At 40.8% G+C, this 24,395-nt stretch overlaps 1 protein-coding gene across 1 annotated transcript in view; it reads right to left on the bottom strand.

Moving 5' to 3' along the window:
* The window catches only part of CDH20 (cadherin 20), a 182,601-nt gene that overhangs the window by 37,141 nt on the left and 121,065 nt on the right, over positions 1-24,395 (bottom strand). The window contains exons 2-6 of the mRNA XM_050939950.1: positions 18,942-19,319; positions 10,020-10,314; positions 7,312-7,431; positions 4,310-4,477; positions 2,339-2,526 (exon numbers count right to left, since the gene is read on the bottom strand). Of these exons, the coding sequence (XP_050795907.1) occupies positions 2,339-2,526; positions 4,310-4,477; positions 7,312-7,431; positions 10,020-10,314; positions 18,942-19,190 (1,020 nt within the window). The 5' untranslated portion in view covers positions 19,191-19,319. The remainder of the gene's footprint in view (positions 1-2,338; positions 2,527-4,309; positions 4,478-7,311; positions 7,432-10,019; positions 10,315-18,941; positions 19,320-24,395) is intronic.

Below are 24,395 nucleotides of genomic sequence, written 5' to 3'. Positions count from 1 at the left end.
TGGTCACACAGTCTTTATTTGGCAAAACTCCAATTGAAGCCAATGGTAATTTTTCTAAGTAAAGGTTTAAACAAGGATATTAGGATTTGGCCCTTTTCTCTATTCATATGGATCATCTGGTTTTTAGTGAAGTTCTAGGGCCAGAAAGAATGTCTATTCTAACATGATTTCCAGACCAGTTTTACATATTGAAGAAGTTCAGCTAAATTTTAGTACATTTGAGAAATTATCCGGATTGAACTGGCTTTTTGACTTTTTGAGATTTACCCATAGCTACTTTTTAATCCAGTTTTACAGCTGGATTGATGCACACTTGCTCAGTGTCTCTGCATGCATCAGTGGCTGTCTGCATTACAACAGTTTAGGATTTTTTTAGCTCCCAGTCCTTTGCCCCAGACACTGGACTCACTTGACCTCATGAAATTTCTATTTATTTGACTCCAAAGTTTAGGTTGCACTACAGATATGTTAGCCTTTGAGTCTGTTAATAGTGTGACAGGAAAACTAAATCCTTTGTTTGTTTGTTACTATAGACTGACTACATTCTGTTTAGTAGAGATGGGTTCAAAACAAAAATACAGAGCTGAATTCTGGGTACAAACTTTATAGCTCTACAGAACAAGCAAAATACACAGTCTGTCACTTCTGCAGCCCTTGGGGGTTTGAAATCTTGATCTGAATGAGAACTTTTCCAAAATGGAGAGTGGCTATACACAAATGAATCATCTTATAAAATACCATAGGCACACACAGTTTTACACGCATATAAACTCTGGTAGCCTAGAATGAGAGTACCTTACTGTGTTGGTGTTAGATAGTCTTCTCATTCCATATGTTCTAGAATGCATCTTTTATAGTATTGCATAATTATGCTTAAATGCTTTGCTGAACCTTGGCCTGAAGAACTAAAGTAGTGGTTCTCAGTTGGACGTACGCAGAAGTCTTCCGGGGGTGCATCAACTCATCTATATATTTGCCTAGTTTTACAACAGACTATGTATAAAGCACTAGCAAAGTCAATACAAACTAAAATTTCATACGATGACTTGTTTATACTGCTCAATAGACACTACATACTGAAATGTAAATACAATATTTATATTCCAATCAATTTATTTTATAATTATAGGGTAAAAATGAGAAAGGAAGCAATTTTTCAGTAATAGTGTGCTGTGTCAATTTTGTATTTTTGTGTCTGATTTTGTAAGCTAGTAGTTTTTAAGTGAGGTGAAATGTGGGGTACTCAAGACAAATCAGATTCCTGAAAGGGGTACAGTAATCTGGAAAGGTAGAGGATCAAATCCATCCTCTGTGTCAGTCCATTTTAGTGGATGATTTTGGCTCAGGCTATTTAAACAGAGACCGTATTTCATTATGCGTGCACTAGATATGCCTAGGAAAAGATATAACAATAGCTTCAGAATCTAGAACGGGGTAGGCAAACTTTCAGAAGTGCTGTGCCAAGTCTTCATTTATTCACTCCAATTTAAGGTTTCGCGTGCCAGTAATACATTTTAATGTTTTTAGAAGGTCTCTTTCTATAAGTCTATAATATATAACTAAACTATTGTTGTATGTAAAGTAAATAAGGCTTTTAAAATGTTTAAGAAGATTCATTTAAAATTAAATTAAAATGCAGAGCGCCCTGGACTTGTGGTGGCCAGGACCTTGGCAGTGTGAGTGCCACTGAAAATCAGCTTGTGTGCCGCCTTTGGCACCCGTGCCATAGGTTGCCTACCCCTGATCTAGAAAGAGAGTTCAACAACTAACATTTATATAAAATTATAGAATAAATATCCTGCAGGAGATCCTCTAAGCAAAATACTATATTCCTTTCTGTGTAGCCTGTGGTACAAAATACTAGCAATTTCACAGCTGCCATTTTAAAGTAGAGCTTCTTCTAAGCTAATTAGCATTTATGGATCTTCAAGCAGCAATTACAAAAACTGCCTGGTTTTTATTGGTTTATAAATAATTCTTCGTCTTGCTTTATTATTGTTTATGGAACACCAGTTCAAACGCAAATATTGATCAGATCACTCACACTGTTGTGTAATTAAGCTACAAAGGTTATTTACATGGATAAATACTGAACTGGGACATTTATGTGCATATTTATTTATATCACACTACCCTCTTTTTAAGGTTTTTTCCTGAGAATACAGGCTGTTTTCATATTTTAGCAAAGAGTGTTAAAGAAATGGTGCTTCATAACAGGAAAGAAGCTATTGTCATGTAATGGGAACCAAGTTACAGTAGCTGTAACAGAATATTGCACCCATGAAATGTAACCGGAACTATTAGCTGTATAAATGGATATAAAAAGAAAACTTACTACCTTTCTCACAGTTATGATGCCAACTTGGTAATTAGGATCAGTGTTAATGTCAAAGACATCCAGTCCATCTCCATCTACAAAGCTGTATTTCATTTCAGCATTAATGCCTTCATCCAGGTCTTTAGCAACAACACGGCCCACAGTGGAGCTGACTGGAGCGGACTCCAGCACACTCATCTGATAATGTTCTGGCAAGAGAAGTGGAGGGGGAAAAAAACATGACTGGAACAAAAACTGTACAGGAATTCAGAGGACTGGCCACAGTCAACAAATCCAGCAGTCTGAAGAAAGGTCCAGTTAAAGGTTCTTTTTTCCAGGCTGAAAAGCAAAGGGTCATCTCCATTTAGGAAGCCATCGCTAATATGGATTTGCCTTGCTGAATTTCAGAAAGCTGCCTCTTAAGGGCATATTTAAGTGATTTTCATCAAAATACCAGTGCTTCCAATGGCAACTCAAAATGAAATGAGTGCAGAATTAGTGCATAACTGATCTGCTTTAACAGTAGGCCTGGGGAAAGAGAGAACTGCAATTTAATAAAGTAGTTTTTTTTTTAAAAAGCACAAATACTGTGCTTATGATATTATCTGCCACCCTAGCTCAGCTCCGTGCTTGAACAATCTCTCTTAACTATACCGTTTATTTAACTCTATTGTAAAGGACAGCATCAATGATGAGGCCTGATGTCATTTATTACCATTTTTCCTAATTCATAGGATTGACACCAAGTCTCTCCACTTGATGTTGTTTTAAAAATAGAAATAACATCAATAACATGCATCAAGTCAGACTTTAACAAAGAGAAGAGGAGGAAGAAAATTAAAAGCAATATGCAGCGATGGTTTTGCTGGAGGGTGCTCTCAACTTAGTTTGGTTTTAGCAAATCAGGGTATGTAAAGGGAGAAAGAGAAAAGGAACAGACAAAAGTGTTGAAAACATTAAAAATAACTAAAATATCAGACTGTTAGTCTAAAGTTAAAGGGAGTCTTCAATGGACTTTGCTTAGGATCAGGCCATCAGGGGATGCATTTAGAGAAGGGCATAATGAGCCAAATCTTGCTTTGAGTTACACCGGGGTAAATCCAAACTAACCTTTTTGAAATCATCACATGTCTTTGACTTTAAATAATCTTTTGGTGAGTTCAGTTGAATTTTTACTGGGGAACAGTCTCCATGCAAAACTATTCCATACTATGCAGCACAAACAACAGACTCTCTCATAAAGAGGAGAGACTAAACTGAATTGCTGAATTCAATCCTTTTCTCTCTCCTCCTCCCAACCCTTGAGACAGACATTATTCCATGCTAAAGATGTGAAAACAAAGTAGTACATGGAAACCCACTTGCCAAAGGCCTGCAGTATCTAATCTAGGGATAAAGGAATGCCCTTGATTTCCTAAATTTAAGAAGGAAAAACAAAACCATAAAAACCAAAAATAAATAGGTTTAAAAAGTGGGGGGTCAGGAATACAGCTGGTCGAGAATTTTTTTATTTTTTGGCTTGGAAAATGTCAATTTGTCTAAACTAAAACTGTTTGCAGAAAAGGGTCTGTTTTGACAAATATTTTCATTAAAACTTCTTTTTGAAAAATTTTGAAATGTCAAAATGGGATGTTTTGACATTTTCTAAACAAAAAGTTTAGTTTTTCAATTTGAAAAAAACCTTTTCATTAAAATAAGATTTTAAAATGTCTAAATCAATACGTTTTGAAATTACTGAAACAATAACAAGATCTGATATTTGTTTTGGATCATCAGTTCTCAGAATTTTTTTGAGATTTTAACTTTTCATCCTGTTTTGAGACAGTAAAACATTTAAAAAATGCTCAGGGGGATAGGAAAATTGTGTTGTGCCCTACTCTAGTCATGGATTGATTCCATTTGAAAAGGTCAAAGTAAGTGCAGATATTCATCATGCAAGTATTTCAACCCATCTTCCCTTTTCAGTAACGCTGTAATGCAGCAGATACTCACTCTGTGGAAATCTGGGTGGATTGTCATTGACATCAGAGAGGGTGATGTTGACTGTGGTTGTCCCAGCTAATCCTCCCAGCTGTCCACCCATATCCTTGGCCTGGATAATCACTTCATAATAGTCTTTTGCTTCTCTGTCCATGTTCATTAGAGCTGTCCTAATTAAACCTGTAAGATTTTTTTTAAAAGGTTTTAGGACAGAAAAGAAATTCTGGTTAAACAATACGCAAAACAGGACAGAGCTGGTTTTAATAAAAAACAAACAAACACAATTGCCTCTAATGTAAAAGAATGGGGTCAGACTATGCTCTTAATCACACTAGTGTAGATCTAGAGTGATTCAAATGAAGCCAATGGAGTTAATTCACATCAACTCCAGTGTAAATGAGAACAGAATTTGTCCCTCAGTCTCCATTTTGTCTCCTGTGGATTTTCTGTTAAAAAAGACTGGTAGTTTATTTTGTAATTTACATCTCAAGGTTAGGAGGACAGAAACTGCGGTTGGTGATCACGCAAAAATCCACAGTTCAATGCAGTCCACTTTCTTCTATGGTAATATTACTGAAAAAGAACACGAGGTGGCAGCACTAGTTCTCTTATAGAGTCTGCAAAGAGCCATCCAATGCAATTACTGCCTTTGAGGACTAAAGCAGATTGTTGCTTTTGGTTATAAAAGCGGGAACTCACAAGGCTATAGCTCTCTGGACTTTTAGATCATACTTCTTTAGCTCGCTCTCGGTCTCCTGCATCAGGGATTCTGGTAGTGTAAATGACCTCTTATTCTCATCCACACCTCAGCACCCCCTTCCCTTCTTACGCCTTTAAAGTCTTTTTCTCTTTTCTTTTTTTTATACCTGACTGCCCTTGCTGAATTCTACATACCTTTTAGTGGTTACTTCTAGCAGACACACTATGTGTGGGGCTTAACAAAACAGCACTAAAATGATACTGCAGTGATGTCATAAACAGATAGCTAAGGGTTAATGTCTCTTTCACCTGTAAAGGGTTAACAAACAGTGACCTGCAACACCTGACCAGAGGACCAATCAGGAGACAAGATACTTTCAAATCTCAGTGGAGGGAAGCCTGTGTGTGTATTTTTGGGTTTGGCTTTGTTCTCTCAGGGCTCTGAGAGTGACCACACGTATCTACAGGCTCTCTAATCATCTATTCCAATTTTGTGAGTACAAATGTAGAAAGGCGGTATAGTCTTTTTATTTGTTTTCCTTTACTTGCAATTGTGTAGTTTGCTGGAAGTATTTTAAATTGTATTTGCTAGGGGGAGGCTTCTTTTTAGTTTCTATAAGCTGACAGACCCTGTAACTTTTTACCATCTAAATTGCAGAGATAGACCTTTTACTTTTTTTCTTTCTTGTTATTAAAAGTTTTGCTTTTAAGACCTGTCTGATTTTTTCCTCTTGTTGAGGCTCAAGGGAATTGAGTCTGTACTTAACAGGGAGGGAGGGGAGAAGGGGGAATCCCTTTGTTTTAGATTCACGGAGCTTGAATCTGGATTGCCTCTGGGGGACGGTATCATTCCTCTCTGTGTGGTGATTCAAGGAGTTGAATCACGGTGATTTCCTAGTGTACCCAGGGCAGGAAAGAGCTGGGAGGAAGAAAGGAGGGGGAAGGGATATGGTTTATTCCCCTTTGTTGTGAGACTCAAGGAATTTGGGTCTTGGGGTCCCCAGGGAAGGTTTTGGGGGAGACCAGAGTCTATCAGGCGCTCTACTCTAAGTCCTGATTGGTGGCAGCATTACAGGATCTAAGCTGGTAATTAAGCTTAGGGGAATTCATGCTAGTACCCATATTTGGGACGCTAAGGTCCAGATTTGGGAATTATACTATGACAAAATGATACTGCAGTGGCAACTATCATCCTACATACTAAGAAAGAAATAGAGACTAAAGCAAACAATTCACAAGTGCACTGTTTAAATGGTGCCACCTGCAGTTTTTATGAGCCTGATTCTGCAAGAAGTTGAGCACTGCCCATTAAGTGCTGTGGATCTTCAATTCCCACTGGGATACGAAAATGCTTAGCATCTTTGCAAAATGGTCCCTCTGTGTGTGAATACTTTATAGACTGTGTCCCCTCTCTGCCCCTTAATACAGCAAATGTCCTTATTTCACCCTCTCAGAAATCCTTAAGTATCTAAAAACAAAAATGATTAAGGGCTTACTCATTCTATGGTTTATAACCCGAATACTAAATAGCTCTGTTTTGTCTATGTATAATAGGGCTCAGGAAAGAGTAAACCGTATCTAAGTTTGTTCTTGGATAATGGACATATTTCATGTACTGGTAACTTTCAAAAGTGAGTTATATGGTATTTCTTTTTATTTTGTTCCCCTAGGGTTTAACAGTAAATATCCTCTGATGAGTTTCTGACCTTAACACTACAGTTGGCCCCTGGGAGTTGTCAAAAAATGTACGATTCCTCCTATGATAGACATTATGTGTGTGTGTGTGTTATATGCAGTGTCCTGTGCATAAATCTAGGGCTCTTAATAAGTAAACCCTTATAAAGGACTACCCAAGCTAACTGCATTTATTTGCTTTTACTTTCTTATCTCCATTAGTATTAAGATTTTTTTACATGTGGATTTGTGAACATCAGATCTGCTGAAGACTTCATTGAAATGATAGTCTACAAGAATAGTAACAGCACAAAATAAAGCCAACTCCACCAATGCAGAATTTGGTAATTTAGATGAGTATGCTACTGCAGAGAGCATATTCTTGCTCTGAAGATCTCTATTGCAATGATGCTTAACCTCCAACATAAAACTGTTATATCCTGGCTCTTACATATAGAAATAAGAGCTGGATATCGGGCTTTGTCTTTTAACTTTCTTTCTGCTCCAATAGTTTTGCTCTCCTGTGTCCATCTGATATTTAATACAAACTGGGTGTTTCCTTGGGGAGGAATGTGATCCGTAATGAATGAAAGCTAGGAGAAGTCATACTTTTTGGCTGATTCCTTGTTGAAATGAAATACCTGTTCTGGATTCCACAGAGAAATATGGTTGCCCCTGGAGAATACTGTAGACTACTCTGGCACTGTTTCCATAGGTTGGATCATCAGCATCTGTTGCTGTCACCTGGATAACAGAAGTGCCTGAAAAAAACAAACAAAAAACCCCACAACGGGGTAGATCCTTATTAAATTCATAACTGGGAAGAAAAAAAACCAGTTCTAACAAGTTTTAATCCATAACAAATGTTCTATTATATTGGATCTCATAGATTCATGGATTATAAGGCCAGAAGGAACGTTGTGAGTATCCTAATCTGACCTCTAGTGTAACACAGGCCATAGAACTTTTCCAAAATAATTCCTAGAGCAGATCTTTTAGAAAAACATCCAGTCTTGATTTAAAAATTGTCAGTGATGGAGGCTCCACCATGAACCTTGATAAACTATTCCAATGGTTAATTACCCTCACTGTTAAAAAATTATGACTTATTTCTGGTCTGAATTTGTCTAGCTTCAACTTCCAACCAGTGGATCATGTTATAACTTTCTCTTGATTGAAAAGTCCATTATTAAATATTTGTTCCCCATATAGATACTTATAGACTGAAATCAAGTCACTCCTTAACCTTCTCTTTGTTGAAGTAAGTATATTGAGTTCCTTGAGTAAATTATAAGGCATGTCTCCTAATTCTTTAATCATTCTTGCTGCTTTTCTCTGAACCCTCTCCAATTTTTCAATATCTTTCTTGAATTGTGGACACTAGAACTGGATACAATATTCCGGCAGCGGTCTCAATGCTGCCAAATATGGAAATAAAATAAGCTCTTCCACTGGAGATTCCCCTGTTTATGCATCCCAGGATCACATTAGCTCTTTTGGCTACAGTTCACACTGGTATCTGATGTTTAGCTGATTATCTCCCTCCCAAACCCCAATCCTTTTCAGAGTCACTGATTCCCAGGACAGAGTTCCCCATCCTGCACCCCCTAAATATGGCCTGCATTCTTTGTTCCTAGATGTATACATTTACATTTAGCCATACTAAAATCCACACTGTTTTCTTGCATCCAGTTTACCAAGCAATCCAGATCTCTCTGAATCAGTGACCTGTCTTTTTTCATTATGTACCACTTCCTCAATTTTTGTGTCATCTACAAACTTTATCAGTGATGCCTTTATGTTTTCTTCCAGGTCACTGATTAAAAAAAACATTAAATAGTGTAAGGCCAAAAACCAATCCTGGCAGGACCCCACTGATAACAAATTCATTAGATGATGATTCCCCATTTACAATTAAATTTTGAGACCTCTCAGTTAGCCAGTTTTCAATTCATTTAATGTGTGCCATTGTAGTGAGGCGCCACAGCCTCCCTCTGAGATTGACCCCTGCCCACCTTCTGGTGTGTGGAACCAGGACATCTGCACCCACTCCACCAGAAGCAGAGGGGTGGGACAGGAACTATAAAAGGCAAGCCCTGCAGCTCAGCTGGGCTGGAGCCATCGGAGGAGACAGATACCTCACGCCTGCTGCTGAAGCCTGAAGAGGATCTGTCTTCCCGTTGCAAGGAATGATGAGGAATTTTCTGGGACTGCCGTTAGCCATGTACCCTGGCGAAACAGAGGACGAACCCGAGACACAGGCACACCATGTGGGGAATATAGGAAGTAGCCCAGGGACACCAGACTGTAGTCCAGTTTTCTTGTTGCCTGAATCCAAGTCAGCACGTTCTGGCTAAATCCCCACTGACCCAGTGGCAGAACACTCCATCACTTTCAGGGTCCTAGGCTGGGACCTGGTGAAGTAGGGTGGGCCCAGGTCCCCCTACTATCCTTTGCTGCCAGCCTCCCCGCCTTATGGTAAAAGGCCTATGTTTGCCCACTGTCTACAGAGCTAGGATGTCAGATTGTTTGGTGCTCCACCCTGCCTGAGGGCCGGTGCCCCTACATTGTGTGGTGCTCTGCTCTGCCTGTAAGCACACAACAGATGATTTATCTTGCAGTATTTCTTTGTCAGCATTATGCCACCACAAAACAATTGTTTCTTCCAAGGAAATGAAAAATTGACAAAATTGGAAAAAAATACTTTCCATGTTTACTAGAAGTTTTACATAGAAAGGTGTTTTCCTGTTTTGCTCAGGTCCCAGGAAGCCTCCTGTTTGCATTCTGGCTGTACTGCAAAAAATATCTAATAAATTCTTCTTTGATCCCACTTTTTCTAACAGCATAAAACACATTGGGTCAGATCTTTGGGTCCACTGAGATAAGCTTGGTGCAGGACCAGAAAGGAGTGGAAGTCAAAGGTAGCTTAAAGCTAGCTTTGCACACCTTCAGTCCTGGGGGCAGCTGGAGCCAATTCCAACTTTTGGTATAAGCTAGATCAGGCACAGAGGTGCTTTAACCTTCACTTACTCGTAGTGGGTGTCCAAGAGAACATTACACACATACAGATGGTCAGAGCACAGTACATTCAAGCTATGCCCTTCCCTGCCCCCATCTTTCCATTGACATGCGTCCTATGCTGGGTGGGGCCAGCAACTGCTGATGTAGACCAAGTACACTTGCTTGCAGCAGCCAGAGATGTTCTTGAAAAGCTTTTTCCCATGCTGCAGAACAAAGGACCCAAAGCAGAGGCCAAAAACTTGGGTAATTTATGTATTGGTTAATTTATGTATTGGTGATTAATTGTAATTTGCACATAATGAAAATTATGTTCTTAAATCCACCTTACCTACTGGTGACATTTCTGGAACTGAGGCTACATAAGGTCCATCCAGGAACTTGGGTTCATTGTCATTGATGTCTTGGATTTTGATGATAAACTCTGATTCTGGTTCCATTGGCCTGCCTGTCCGTCTGTCCAGAGCCTGAGCCCTCAGGGTATACTGGGATCTCTCCTCTCGGTCCAGTCTCTGAATGGCATGAATGTCTCCAGTGGTATCATCGATTGTAAATACAATACCAGCTCCTTCTCCTGAGAGAATGTACTTGATTGATCCATCTCCTCTGTCCATATCGGAATGGAGCTGCAAAAAGTAACACAATCTACTCAGGACACAAGCATGGAGTATGTGGAGAACACAGCTATGAAAATTAATTTTCAGAACATTTTGGTCTCCCTATTGAAATTCATCTGCTGTTTTTTTGTTGTTGTTTAATATGGAAGGATACAAATAATTCATATAGCAGAAGTGCAAAGTTGAGGTTAACCTCCACCCATTTCTACCCCCAAATCTGTACTGTGGAAAAAGGAGGAGGCAACCAAACAAGAATGCTCTTGGGGTTTGATTTAAAGCTCTTAGAAATCTGTGGGAGTTTTTCTGTTGACTTCAATGGGCTTCAGATAAGGCCCATACGCAGCGAAGGCAATGGTCCCCAAACTTTTCAGGGTCATGCTGCCCCATACCCCTGTCCATGCCTCCCACCCTCTGAGCCAGGACAGGAAGCGGATAGGGGTCAGGGGGCTGAGTCTGGGCCCACAGTTGGGTGTATTTCTCGTCACACAAAATCGAACACCCTAGCTGTCCCCTCCCCCATACATTCCTCCTCCCTTGGTGGCTCACTCTCCTTCACTCTCACTCACTTTCACTTGGCTGGGGCAGGGGGTTGGGGTGCAGGAGGGGGCTCCAGGCTGAGGCCAAGGGATGAGGGGTTTGGGGTTCAGGAGGGAGCTCGAGGCTGGGGGAGGTGGGGCCGAGGGATTCGGAATGCAGGAGGGGGCTGTGGGTTGAGGCAGGGAACTGAGGTGCAGGAGAGGGTGAGGGCTATGGGCTGGGGCCAGGGATGAGGGGTTTGAGGTGCAGGAGGGTGCTCTGAGTTTGGGGGGGTGCTCAGGGCTGGAACAGGGAGTTGGGGCTTGGGGTTGGGGTGCAATCTTAACTCAGGCAGCTCATGGTCAGTGGTGCAGCGGGGTAAGGCAGGCTGCCTGCCGGTCCTGACACTGCACTACACATGCCTCGGAAGCAGCCAGCAGGTCTGGGTCGTAGGTGGGGGGTCCAGGAGGCTCCATGCACTGCTCTCGCCCGCAGGCACCATCCCCACAGCTCCCATTGGCCAGTGCTCAATGAGGAGGCAGCGCATGGAGCCCTATGGTCTCCCTGCCTCGGAGCCGGACCTTCTGGCCGCTTCCAGAGCACAGTGTAGTGCCAGCCAGGACAGATAGGGACTAGCCTGACTTAGCACCACCAACAAGACTTTTAACGGCCTAGTCGGCAGTGCTGACCAGAGCTGCCAGGGTCCCTTTTCAATTGGGTGAGGGATGGGTGGGTCTGGGGCCAGGGGCAGAGCTGCTGCTAGGGGGAAGCCAGGCGTGGGACTGGGAGCTGCGTTGGGGGGTGGTACCAGAGCAAGACTGGGTTGTGCTCCCTCTCCGCCCCCCTGGAGGCTGACCTGGGCCCTGCTGCACCCCCATGAATGTTCCTCTGCGACCCCTAGGGAGGCACACCCCACAGTTTGGGGACCTCTGAGCTTAGGCTTAGGAAAAGATTAGGACAAAAAACATACAGAATGTCTTTACACTTTCTAATGAGGATTAAAAGGAATGAGACTGTCTCTTATAAAATACACCATGGGCAAAAGTAGTACTGGATTAGAGAGAAAATACAGTAAGGGCTTGTCTATAAAGCAAGTTACTACCCAGCAAGCCAGGGGGTGAATCTACAGTGCACCAGCTTGCCACATGTGGACACTTCTACATCACCCTGAAAGTTTGCCAAGCTGCACTCCAGATTTTTCACTATGTTGTATCAGTGTCCACATGGGATGTCACTGCACAGCTTCTTGGTGAGCTATAGCTTGGCTTGCTGGGCAGTAACTTGTCGTGTAGGCAAGCCCTCTGTCAACTGGTGAATGAGGAGTGGAATGAAGTAAATGACTACTCAATAATTGCTGTGAGGCAGAACTTCTTTAAAAAAATTGTCTCAAACAAGAAAAAATAAAGCTGGATAGGTAGGTATAAAATAGCTATTATGAAAGTTGTTTGCAGCGTTGTAGATATGTTGGTCCCAGGATATGAGACAGACAAGGTGTATGAGGTAATAGTTTTTATTGGACAAAATCTCCTGTTGGTAAAAGAGACAAGCGTTAGAGCTCCACAGAGCTTTTATTGTCTCTTTCACAGCAGAAGTTGGTCCAATAAAAGATATTGCCTCACCCACCTTGTTTCTATTAAAGAACAGGTAAGGCAAGCAGTTTGGAACATTTGTGCATATACAAGCTAGCCCGTGGATTTTAAATGCATCCCAGAGTTTTAAATAGAATTAACAAATGAATTTGCTGCATGACTGGTAAACAGTTTTGAGAAGTTGTGGATAACTGGAAACACAACCAAATACAGAAGAAAAGTAAATGTACTAATTATCTTCAAAACCAGGTACAAGTGTCACCCTGGTAATTACCATTCTGCTAAACACCTAACCCTAGTGAGATATTAGAACAAATATTAAGATCAAACAAATTGTTTAATTTCAATTTAAGCACATTCTTAAATGCTTTGCTGGCTTGGGGCCTTATGGCCTGATGAAATCAATGAAACACGTTAGATCAGGACCTATGCATTTGGAAGATAACAGAACCATGAACAATAATCAGAATGGATTTATGAAGAATAGCTTTTGTTCGTCAAGCTTGATTGTTATTTTTTTTTAATATATTTGCAACACTGGTGGATGAATAAACAATGGTGGGCATAATAGCCCAGCTGCAAGAAAGTAGTTAAGCACGTTCTTAACTTTACACATGTATAAATATTTTGATGAGGAGGGCTGCGTAAGAGCATCACTGAACTGTGACCAACAGGAGCAGCATTGGTCTAGAGGACTGAGCACCAGCAAATATCAAGGGCAGAGAGGAATTGTTTAGAATAATAAAATGGATATAAATAGGAGCAATAGGATGAAATTACTAAAGAAGAAATTTAGGTTGAAAAGCAGGAACCAAGTCCTGATGGTGAGATTTATCAGTCAAAGGAATACTCTTCTGAGGAAAAAGTGGTGAAATCCCATCTCAGGGACATATAAAATTAAACTGATAAAATTCTACCAATATATATTATAAAATAACCTCTGATTTCAATATAGAAGAACCTCAGATTTGTTGGGGGATGGACTAAGTCACCTTATACTACCGGTCTCTAATTCCTATGGGCCAGACCCTCATCTATTATAAGTCATTGTGGCCCCACTGCTTCAGCTGAGGTATGTCAATTTGCACTCAGCTGTGGATCTGGCCCTATGATTCTATAAGTTTTTGGAGGCTATTTTTCTCCCTAATCTGTCAGAGTACAATGTGTGACCTATGCAGAACTTGAGCCTACTCCTATTGAATTCAGTGGACATTTTGCATTAATTTAGATCAGAACTAGACTGATTCAGCAAAGCTGTAGCCACAATTGGAGTGCCCCCAAAAAACTGCTTAGAATATATAAGTTAGCTAAATAGAGGTCTACCAATCACTAGTGTTTCCTTTAAAGGACACTGAAATTACATTGTTGAGGCAGTAGATTTATTTTATAATCAAATCCATATTACAATATGAAAAATGTGTATTAAAACATGTAACTTCTATTTCTTTTAAAAAGCATTAAAGCATATTTTAGGGTCCTTCTCCCTACAGACCACCTGATCCCTTTAAAAAAGCCCCTTCTGGTGGCTTTACTCTGAATCACACTGGTTTAAAAGTTACAACTGAGCCTCTTTTTATTAAATGCTGAAAAACCTAAAGGTACAGGTGGTGACAGTGAACTTGTTTGGTAATTGATATTTCACTTAACCACTTTGCAGCTGGTCTCTGCTATGGCTACTGTGGAATCTAACAGTGTTCTTTGGAGTCTTCACTGGAACACTAGCGTTTCATAGCTGATGCATCAGTTAAATGGGGGAAGAACAGGAGAACCAGTTACATTCAGCATAAACAAAGCAGTCAAATTCAGATGACTGTTACCAGTACAGTAACTCCTCACTTAACGTTGTAGTTATGTTCCTGAAAAATGCGACTTTAAGCAAAACAATGTTAAGCGAATCCAATTTCCCAATAAGAATTAATGTAAATGAAGGGGTTAGGTTCCAGGGAATTTCTTTTCACTAGACAAATACACACACACAGAGTATAAATTTTAAACAAACAATTCAATATTGGTACACAGTGATGTGAAGCTTGGTTGAGGTGGAGGAGTCAGAGGGTGGGATATTTCCTAGGGAATGCCTTACTGCTAAATGATGAACTAGCAATTGGCTGACCCCTCAAGGGTTAACCCTCACACTCAACGGTGCAACAAGAATGGAGGGATGGGAGACAGCATCGCAGACAGAGACACACACTCTGTGTGTGTGAGAGAGATGCGCATTTCCCCTTTACTCTTAAGTACACTGCTATCCTACTCTTAAGTACACTGCCTTGTTAATTAGATCAGCTTGCTGAGACCACAGCTGCTGCCAGCAAGCACCCTCCATCCTGAGCTGAGCCCTGTTGTGTCCCCCACCACGCTCTATGGAAGATGGGGTAAGCGGGATGCAGGAGCAGGGGGAGGGGGACACTGACGTTAGCCTCCCTCTTTCCCTTCTCCCCCCCCCCCCCCGGCACAGCAAGCAGGAGTCTCCAGGAGCAGCTCCAAGGCAGAGGGCAGGAGCAGCACATGGTAGTGGGGGGAGGCACAGCTGAACTGCCCGGCAATTGATAGCCTTCTGGGCTGCTGCAGCACAGGGAGCTGAGGGGAGTGGATAGCGGGGCTGCCGGTCCACCCTGGTTCCAAGCCCTCACCGGCTAGCTCCAATGGGCTGCTCTTCCTGCAAGCAGTGGACAAAGCAGGTGGCTGCCAAATGACATTAGAAGGGAGCATTGCACAACTTTAAACGAGTGTGTTCCCTAATTGATCAGCAACATAACAAGGTTAACCGGGATGACTTTAAGTTCAGATTTACTGTATTAACACAGATGCCACCCTACCAACTAGCATATCTTTATAAAATGGTATCTGGTGATTAATTAAAAAAGACACTAGTTGTTACCATTTGCTCTACACACCCATTACTCAGAATATCAGTTTAGAAGCTAGTAAACAGGACTTTTCCAGGAGGAGGACACTTTTGTAAATTTTGATTCAGAACTACTTAGCCACTTCCTACTCTTTTAGGGTGTTTGTATTCTGTGTTAGCATGACCTCTTGGGTAGGGGTAGCTCTCACATTTGACTGGCTATGGCAGAGAGAAAGAGAGGTGTCTAGTATATTCATAAAAAAGCGTTCATTAAACAGTAAATCATATAAAATATAGGAAGCTATATGGTGTAAATTTGGCCAATTAATAACAATTTTAGGATAGTGGAGGGTGTCCTACTCTGCAGTTGTGTGTTAAGAGTACTGTGTCCCAAGCAGGGCAGCTGTTATGTTGTAAAACTGCTGTTAGCATTACTTATCTCATATCCTATTTTTTCCAGACAGAGCGAAGAGGAGGAGCATAAAAGTGAATTGTGTGTGTTTGGAGAGATAGTGTGAAGAAACAGATTTCTTCTGCAATGCGTTTAGCATTTCGAAAGCAAAGATTCTATCATTTCAGCCTATACTATAAATCTAACACATTTCATCATTGCAGAGATGGAAGCTCATATCACTGCAGTGACAAACCAAATCCTCTGACACTGCAGTTTTATGAATAGGTGTGTTCAGTATAGCAGTTACTATGCTGGAAAGGAAATTTAGTTTTAAGTTGTCACAGTGCTGTGGCTGCTGCAGCATCATGCTGCCATGTGACAGGCTTGGAGCTGCGAGGAATTTATTTGGATTTTTCTCTTCACAGTAAAAGATGAGCTACTGGAGAGATGAAGCAGGTGGCCCCTGAAAAAGCATTAACCATGTCAGTCTGAGTAGTCTTCTTTGGGCAGGATGGTAAAACCTGCGGGGGAGCTTATTTATGTCTGATAGACACAGGCTTTTGTAAGGGGCAGTGAGAAATCACCCCAGGAGTTATCTCAGGGAGGGAACTGTGCCTCAGGGAGTGCAGCATGTGCTCCCTTGTGCAGCCCACCAGCTCCACTCACTGAGACATGGCCCTACTTCCCCTTGCCCCTTCCATCCCTTTAGGGAAGCTAATGTGTGCAGGGGCTCTGTGAGGGAGTGTAACTGTGCTGCACTGATGCACAACGGCGCACAGTGAGAGGTGTTCTGTGGCCTCCCCACTCCCTTGCACATTTGTTCAGCTGCCAGGCTCTAATGCCTGTTGACCTCTAAAACAGGGGTTGGGAGGAATGGTATGTGCAAAGAAGTGAGCCCTGAACTCCTCTGGAACCAGAGTTCAAACACTGAAGCACTGTAAGTTACTGGATGAAGTCAGAAAAAGCCTGATACTAAAAATTAGTTTTTGTCTCCCTAACTTACCACATTGGCCACTCACCTCTACCTAGTCTTTAACTTTAATGAGAGTCATGTAGCTGTAACACTTTGACAACTAAATGACAACTTCAGGCATCACAGAAAAAAGCAAGCATTATGCTGACTAAAGCCCTGAAGAATCTTTTCCTTTTTCTTGCCCAAAAGATACTTTCCCCATATTTCTCAGTTAACTATGAGGCACATTTTCCATAGCCGACAAGATCCACAGCGTAGATTGAGTCTCCTTGGTGCTGCTCCAGTGGCACAAAGGGACTAGAATGCTGTTCTAAAGAAGCAGCAAGGGATTTCCCTGTTACAGGGGAACACTTCATAGTGTAAAGCCAATATAACTGGCTTTTTGGTATTCACTCTTTCCTCTTCCATCAGGGAGGGAGCATTGACAAAATATGTGCGCTCCAGCAATCTCTGGCCACCAGAACGATGCACAGAGGGCCATTCTATATGGCATAAATTAGAGCAGCCCTGTGTCTGTTCTGAATTGTGTCAAGGGCAGATCCTAGGATCAAGGCAGAGAGAAAGGTGGCTTAGAATCATCTTTGCCACACTTTTCTCAGCTGTGCTGAGTGGGAGCTCAGATCATCTGAGGATTTTGCCTGCAGCTTTTTATATTTAAGTTTTCACGTGGTTAATTACACAACCTGGCCCAAAAAACATTAACCAGTTTTATATATGCATTTAAACCCAGATTCTGCTCCAAGTGCCCAGTGCAGATTTGAAATAACTTCAGTGTTACCCTGGTGTGACTAAGAAAAAACTGTCCCTTATTCTTAAACTTATGGGGGAATTAAATATTTACTCCTTTCACTCCAAAAGAAATGGAGACGAAGAACAGAAAAGTTAGGCTGTGTGATGAAGCGAAAATGGTGAGACTCTCGAAGGGGGCTCATTTACACCAGTGTCAGTCAGGGGTAACTTCACTGGAGTCAACAGGACTGTCTTTGGTGTTAGTCACATTAACACCAAATCAGGAATAACTCCACTGAAGTCAGTGGAATTATTTTGATTTTACACCATGTAACCGAGAACCTAAGTAGTTATACTAGCGATAAATCAATTCAAAAGCAGGCCCTTTGACTTTTGAAATTTTTTTTGCTGAGATCCACAACTTAGAAGAAAAGAATGAACCAGATATGTCTGACTTTCCCCAGGTCCTAATACAGCATGTCAAAACCTGATGATGTGGGTAAAAACCATAAAGTAATCTAATGTAATCTTTCTACATATCTACTTACCCATCTATTAATCTATCATATTTACCTGTATTTATAGTGTGCTCCTCACCACAGCATCGGATCATCCTGAGGTGTGGAAACCATAACTGTATCGTTCAAGCTATAATTATAACTTACTGCAATCAACATAGATTGGAAGCAAAGCTAGTTGCTGAAACTTCTAAAATAGCAGGGTCAAAATTGTTTCATCCACATCAGTCTCGATAAACAGTGGTAAAATGGAGCAGAGAGGGTGGGTTATAGTGTGTGACAAAAGGTAAATTGTGACTGAAAACATCATGGGCTTGATTCTCTATTAGCCTGTACTTTGTGTAGCCTCTTACACCACTGGATTTGATAGCATTTTACATCAGCTTTGCTCTGGCTTTGTACTGGTGGAGTTGTCTACACAAGGTGCAGGTTAATGGAGAATCAGGCCCCATGTCTTTGAATTTAATGACCTGCTCTCACACTGGTATAAATGAGGCATTAGCTGCATTTAAATCAATAGAATTACACTGTAGTAAAGCCGGTGTAAATGAGAGGAGATTCAGACCGTGGAAGTCAACAGAAAATCATTTGAAGTCTTGCTTTTCACAAGCCACTGGTTATTCTTATTCGAGTGTAAATTTTAGCTTTAACACCAGATTTGATCACAGACAGAAGCATGATCACAAGCCCTCTCTTTCTTCCCTAATCCTCATATATCAATATAACCTTGCTTTGCCTTGACACTTTAGTGGTCCCTAGAAAGTCTGTTGCAGATTTTCTAAGGCTACCCCAATTACAACTGATAATTGTTAGAGTGGATCTTTCTGAAATACGCAAACACACTGATAGCTTCTTGAAACAGACTTTCTTCCCTGTTCAAGGTGACACCAGTCAAAAGCACTCAGGAGCTCAAATAAATTAGCTGTGGATAAATTCATTGCCACAAGAAGGGAAGAACAGGTACTTGGGGAAACTTCCCATGTTTTGCCACATTTACTTACACACACACACGCACACTCTCTCTCTCTCTGTTTGATCTCCCCTCTCCCTCTGATTTCATGGTTCTTACCTTGCCAACATAGAGAGGATCGGTTCCAGTGTATTCTTCAAGAACAAAAAACTGGTTCCACACCCAGCTTCTCTTCATTCGCTGATGCAGTAGCAGCTTGTCCAACAGGTTATCTTCCTGGCTTTTGGTGAGTGGCCTGGCACTCCCAGACAGTGCAAATGTAGTAAGGTCCATCAGTCCCCAAAAATATAAGGACACACCAAGCCCAAGCCAGTTCTTTGCATTGCTCATTCTATCTGAAGTCCACATCTGTTTACCAGTTGTTTTTTTTAAAGTCAAAACATCACAGTTTGGGTTTTTCAGGAAGAAAAAGGTAGGCCTTTGAAACTTCCAAGAGAGACTTTGACTGGAGCAGACAGCTATAATAATGATGGTCTCCTGTAAAGTTAAGGATAATCTACAGTAAGAAGTTCATGTTTCTGCCAATGTAGAGGGAGCATCTTTTTTCACAAAAGACAACTGTGTTGTAAAACATTCAATTCTCCACATAAAACTCTGATACCAGGGTATACATATCCTAGACAAGGAAGACTTGTTAATTTATTAGTTGTAACACTGCACACTCACCAGTGGGATATAGTTAGTAAGAAAGAGTTCTCTGCTTTGCTAACTTAAGTACCTGCAGGGTTCCAGTATATTATTGATCAGCTTGAGTTAACAGGTTGCACTTTAGAAATATTTATGACCAGAAGCACCATGAAAACATTTAAAAGATAGAAATTATGATAGATAACTAATACCTCTGTGCCAGTTGACTTTCTTTTTCTGTCTAGAAATCACCTTAAATATGATGGCTATATTACAAACCTTGAATTTCATTTCTAGCAACTGCAAATTATTTCTTTCTAATTATTTGTAATTCTTTCAAACCCCTGTTGCTTGAATTCAGGTTTCACACTCTGTTGCTTTCTCTCTGAGGAGCTGATTGCTGCTGCTAACGTGACATTTCTAGAATGTGAATGGTCAGTTAATCATTATATAATCCACAAAAGGTTTCAGAATGCTGATTGTCACATGCTATTGTGGGATATGTGTAAGCGAGGCGAGCTAACACATTTTTTTCTTCTTAAGCCTAAAAGGCTCATTTTAGGCAGAGGAATGCGACCTCCATCAGAGGACACTTTCTCATCAGTCTAGGATCTTTTCTTGTCATGAAGTCAGATTAGCTGGTGACCTCACGCCAGGCCGTTGACTGTTGCAATCTTTTCTTTTACTGTTTTTCTGGGTTAAATTAAGTGACTTTGCACTTGAGTTACTCTGTCAAAATACATAGCACATCCTGTGGGTCTATTTCTGCTGTTCTTTTGGGGAACTCTACTTTCCCTCCCTCTCAGAACAAATGAACTCCTTAGTAAGTGTTTTTTCACTTGTGACACTTAACTAACACACACTTAATTTCATTAATGTTATAAATTTATGGCATAGAGGCCTACTTAATTGTTTCATCCTGAGGAAAGAAAAACTGGCAGGAGATATCTGTCAAATTCCCTTAATTGAAACCCTTCAAAGGATTAAAAATCATTAAAAATTATTTTGCACAGCTGCATAGAAAATTCTTTAAGTGGAAAGTAATATAATGTGATATTTTCAACATGAAGAAGTTACAAGAATGAAGTGTTGTAATATAACCACGGCTTTTAAGGGGGTATAATAGAAAAAGTGTCCTTATATAGTGCAACTGATGTACATGTTGTTGTACATTATGTGAAGTGTGGCAAACAAATAAGTCCATGCCCTGAGGAGCTCAAAGCATAACAGGTTCAACAAACAAGGCACAAAATACAACAAATATTCAATGGTATAAATACATTATAGCCATAATGATTTACAGAATAGACGGGCCTTTATAAATTGTAGAGGGAGGGCAGTTACTGATGTTGGCATGATAAATCCCTTGGGTCCAATCTCTGTCCCCAATGAAATGAATCCAACTCACTGTAAAGTCAATGGAAGTTGCACCTGTGTAACTCATGTCAGAATTGGGCCCAGGATTGTCCTGTCCCTTTAAATATTTGAGCATTTCCCCTCATTCCAGTGCAAAGCCTCACTTTCATGTTAGTTTCAGTTTTGCTGCCAGAAGCATAAAGGGAGAATAGCAGACAGCTGTGTTTCTATTTCCTTCTCTGCCGGGTCTGAATATAATATTTGGCAATGGAAGATTTCTATCCCATGAATGTCCAGTGCTCCCATTGCCTGAAAAACAAGAGAAAGTACGCAAATAATACTGTAAAAAGGGGGAAAAGGTTCATCTTTAGGCACAAGGTGATAGACTGCTGTTTCTGCTGCTGAGAAAATATGAACCAGACAGCTAGAGAATGAGGAAATAGGTACTTAAAAAATAGAATAAAGGAAAAGGTTGCTGACTGGAGTATCTGAAAACAAAGCAGTGAGTGGAAATCAAGCAGCCTTCTTGGCTGACCTGGTGCAGGTAGACAAACAGTTTAGCCTGCGCTGAGGGTCTATAGCAAGCAGAGAGAAACCAAGAACAGGCAAAGAAAAAAATCTGTAGTTGACATGGATCCAGAAGCACAGATAGTGCAGTAACAGTTTTCCTGTGGCAGGGAAGACATCCAGTAGGTGCAAAGTCCAACAGGAGAGCAGAGAAATGGCAACTTTTGTGGGGCATGTTGGCGAATTCGACAAAAACTGCAAAAGATGAGTGAATGTTCTGAGCAATTTGTAACCTGCAAACCACCATTTCTGATGGATGAGTTTCAACCTTATTGACAGTGATGGGTCCAAAGGCATATGGACTGCTGCATGATCTATTGTCTCCTACTATGCACAGAACTGCCATGTAAGCTGCAATTACTGCAGCAATGCACGAACATTTTCTCCTACCCCATGGCAGAATGATATTGGTTCCATCAGTGACATCAGAGAAGTGGAGAGTCAATAGCACAGTTTGTTGCTGCTCTAAGGAAGTTGTCAGAGCATTGTCATTTGGACAAACATTAAGTGATGACCTGTGTGACCAATTGCTTTCTGGATTATGCAATGACCAGGTTCAGAAGAAGTTATTGACTGTATTAGCACTTACATTCAATAAGGCAGTTAATGTAGCAGTTGCAATGGAAACCTCAGAGAAGGCTTCTCTGGAATTTAGTGTGAACCGAGAAGTTCATCTTGTGAATGAGCAACAGTGGGGAACATGGGAAGAAATGTTCCATTTGGCACAAACTGTGCATGCTTAGAAGGATTGCTGGGCACATCACTGTGACTTGTATCATAGTTCAACAACCAGAAACATAGAGTAACAATCCATCCAAGAATGAACCTAAGAAAGGACGGAAGTTGGGAATTGATAATATGGAAAAAGACAAGAGTTCTACTGACACTGACCAAGATCTAACATTACATGTTTTACCAGAAGCTGGAGTCAGAGATGGCATCTGGGTCACAACATTGGTTGAAGGAGTTCCTATAAGAATGGAGCTTGATACTGGAGCTACGGTTTCACTGATTTCTGCATCTACTATCACCAGACTTTGTCCACCTGCACAATTTTGAAGACTTATACTGGGGGAAAGTAGATCCCAAAAGGGATACTCCAGGTGAAAGTTCAATTAGATGGATAATCAGTTGTGTTATCTTTGTATGTGATTGAAGGGAAGTATCTACTATTATTTGGCAGATCTTGGCTTGAGAAGCTCAAGGTGAACTGGACGAAGATCAAGGCAGTCATGAAAGCACCTGAAAATCTTTGAAAAACACTGGACATACACTCCAAAGTTTTTGAAAAAGAGCTTGGACAGATGAGCAATGTGTCAATGAAGTTCACTGTTCAGTCTGACAGCCAGCCAAACTATTGAAAGCCCAGAGTTGTGCCTTATGCTCTGAAGCCTCTGGTGGAAGTTGATTTGGACCATTTAATGAATATTGGAGTCTTGTCACTGGTTTCACACACAGTGAGTGAGCTATACCCATTGTACCAGTGATCAAGAAGGATGGCTCTGTTTGAATTTGTGGAGATTTCAAAGTGACTCTGAACCCAGTTTTTTGGGCAGACCAACATCCACTAGCTTATACTGAAGATTTGTTTGTTACTCTTAGTGAATGAAAATGTTTCAGTACATTGGATTTGCTCAATGCATACCTGCAAATGGAGATGATCTGGCATCTTGCAAATATCTCACAATCAACACACAAAAAGGCTTATTTTGTTGCAACAGGGTGTCTTTTGGTATCACACTGGTACCTTCCCTGTTCCAGAAAGCGATGGATGAGATCCTGAAGGGACTGAATGTAGTTAAATGCTATTTGAACATGATCCTTGTTATACAAAAGGATCAAGAGGATCATCCTCAAAAGTTATGTTCATTCTGAAGACTATTTAACCACCATGGTAAATTTCTGCTTAATCTGGCACCAGTATTGACCTTTACTTGAACTATAATAAGCAAAGTAAAAATAGAAATAGACTAATGAGTCTGAGTGTTCATTTATGGTAAATAAGCAAAGAAACTTCTGTGATCAGTCAAAATTCATAATCAGTCAAAATTCTTATGCACTTTGATGATTTGCTACCACTGCAATTGACTTGTAATGACTCATCATATGGAGTGGATGCAGTTCTTTCCTACATTTTTCCTAATGGTATGAAGAAACCAACAGCCTTTCCATCATGAACACTCACTAAGCCTGAGAACAGCTATGCACAAATAGAGTGAAAAGCTTTCAGCATTATCTTCAGAATCTGGAAGTTCCAGACCTATCTGTATGTCATCATCCATTACTTTCTGTTTTTGGATGGAAACATGGAATTCTGTCATTAGGTGCTGCTTATGTGCAATGATGGGCATTACTATTTTCAGCTCATTCCTATGCTATTCAATTTCATAAAGCACAGCACAGCAATGCTGATGGGCTGTCGTGCTTGCCATGTCCAAGCTCCCTTCAACCCAACGAAACTTCAGATGAAGTGTTCTATCTCTGTTTAATGGATAGGTTACCCATCACTAGCACGGATATCCACTTAGAACTTGCTATGGATAATATGCTTTCTGTTGTGAAGGAGGAGGTACTACACGTTACTGTGTTGGATCCCCAGTTTACACAATTCCTGTCACATCAACGTGAAATATCTGTGAATCATGGTTGCATCTTATGGGGAATGAGAGTGATCATTCTGAAATCAGTTCAACCTCAAGTTTTGGAAGCTCTTCACGAAGGTCAAGTATTGTACATATGAAGACCAAAGCCTGGAGTCATGTGTGGTGGCTGAGGAGCCACAAAGATATTGGGAGGACTATGTATCAGGAAATTCAGCATGATCTTGGCCCAGCTGGTCTACATCCTTGGTTGTGGCCACAGACTCCTTGCACAGGTATTCACATAGCCTTTGCCAGACCTTTAGAAGGTTATATGATATTGGTTGTAGTCAATGCCCAATTGAAATGGCCAGACATTTTCAGAATAACATCTGCTACAGCTACCAAGACAATTGGACATCTT

Source organism: Gopherus flavomarginatus, chromosome 2, assembly GCF_025201925.1.
Source record: "Gopherus flavomarginatus isolate rGopFla2 chromosome 2, rGopFla2.mat.asm, whole genome shotgun sequence".
Taxonomy (NCBI): domain Eukaryota; kingdom Metazoa; phylum Chordata; order Testudines; family Testudinidae; genus Gopherus; species Gopherus flavomarginatus.
The sequence above is the reverse complement of the archived record's forward strand: the minus strand, read 5'-3'. Positions and strand labels throughout refer to the sequence as shown.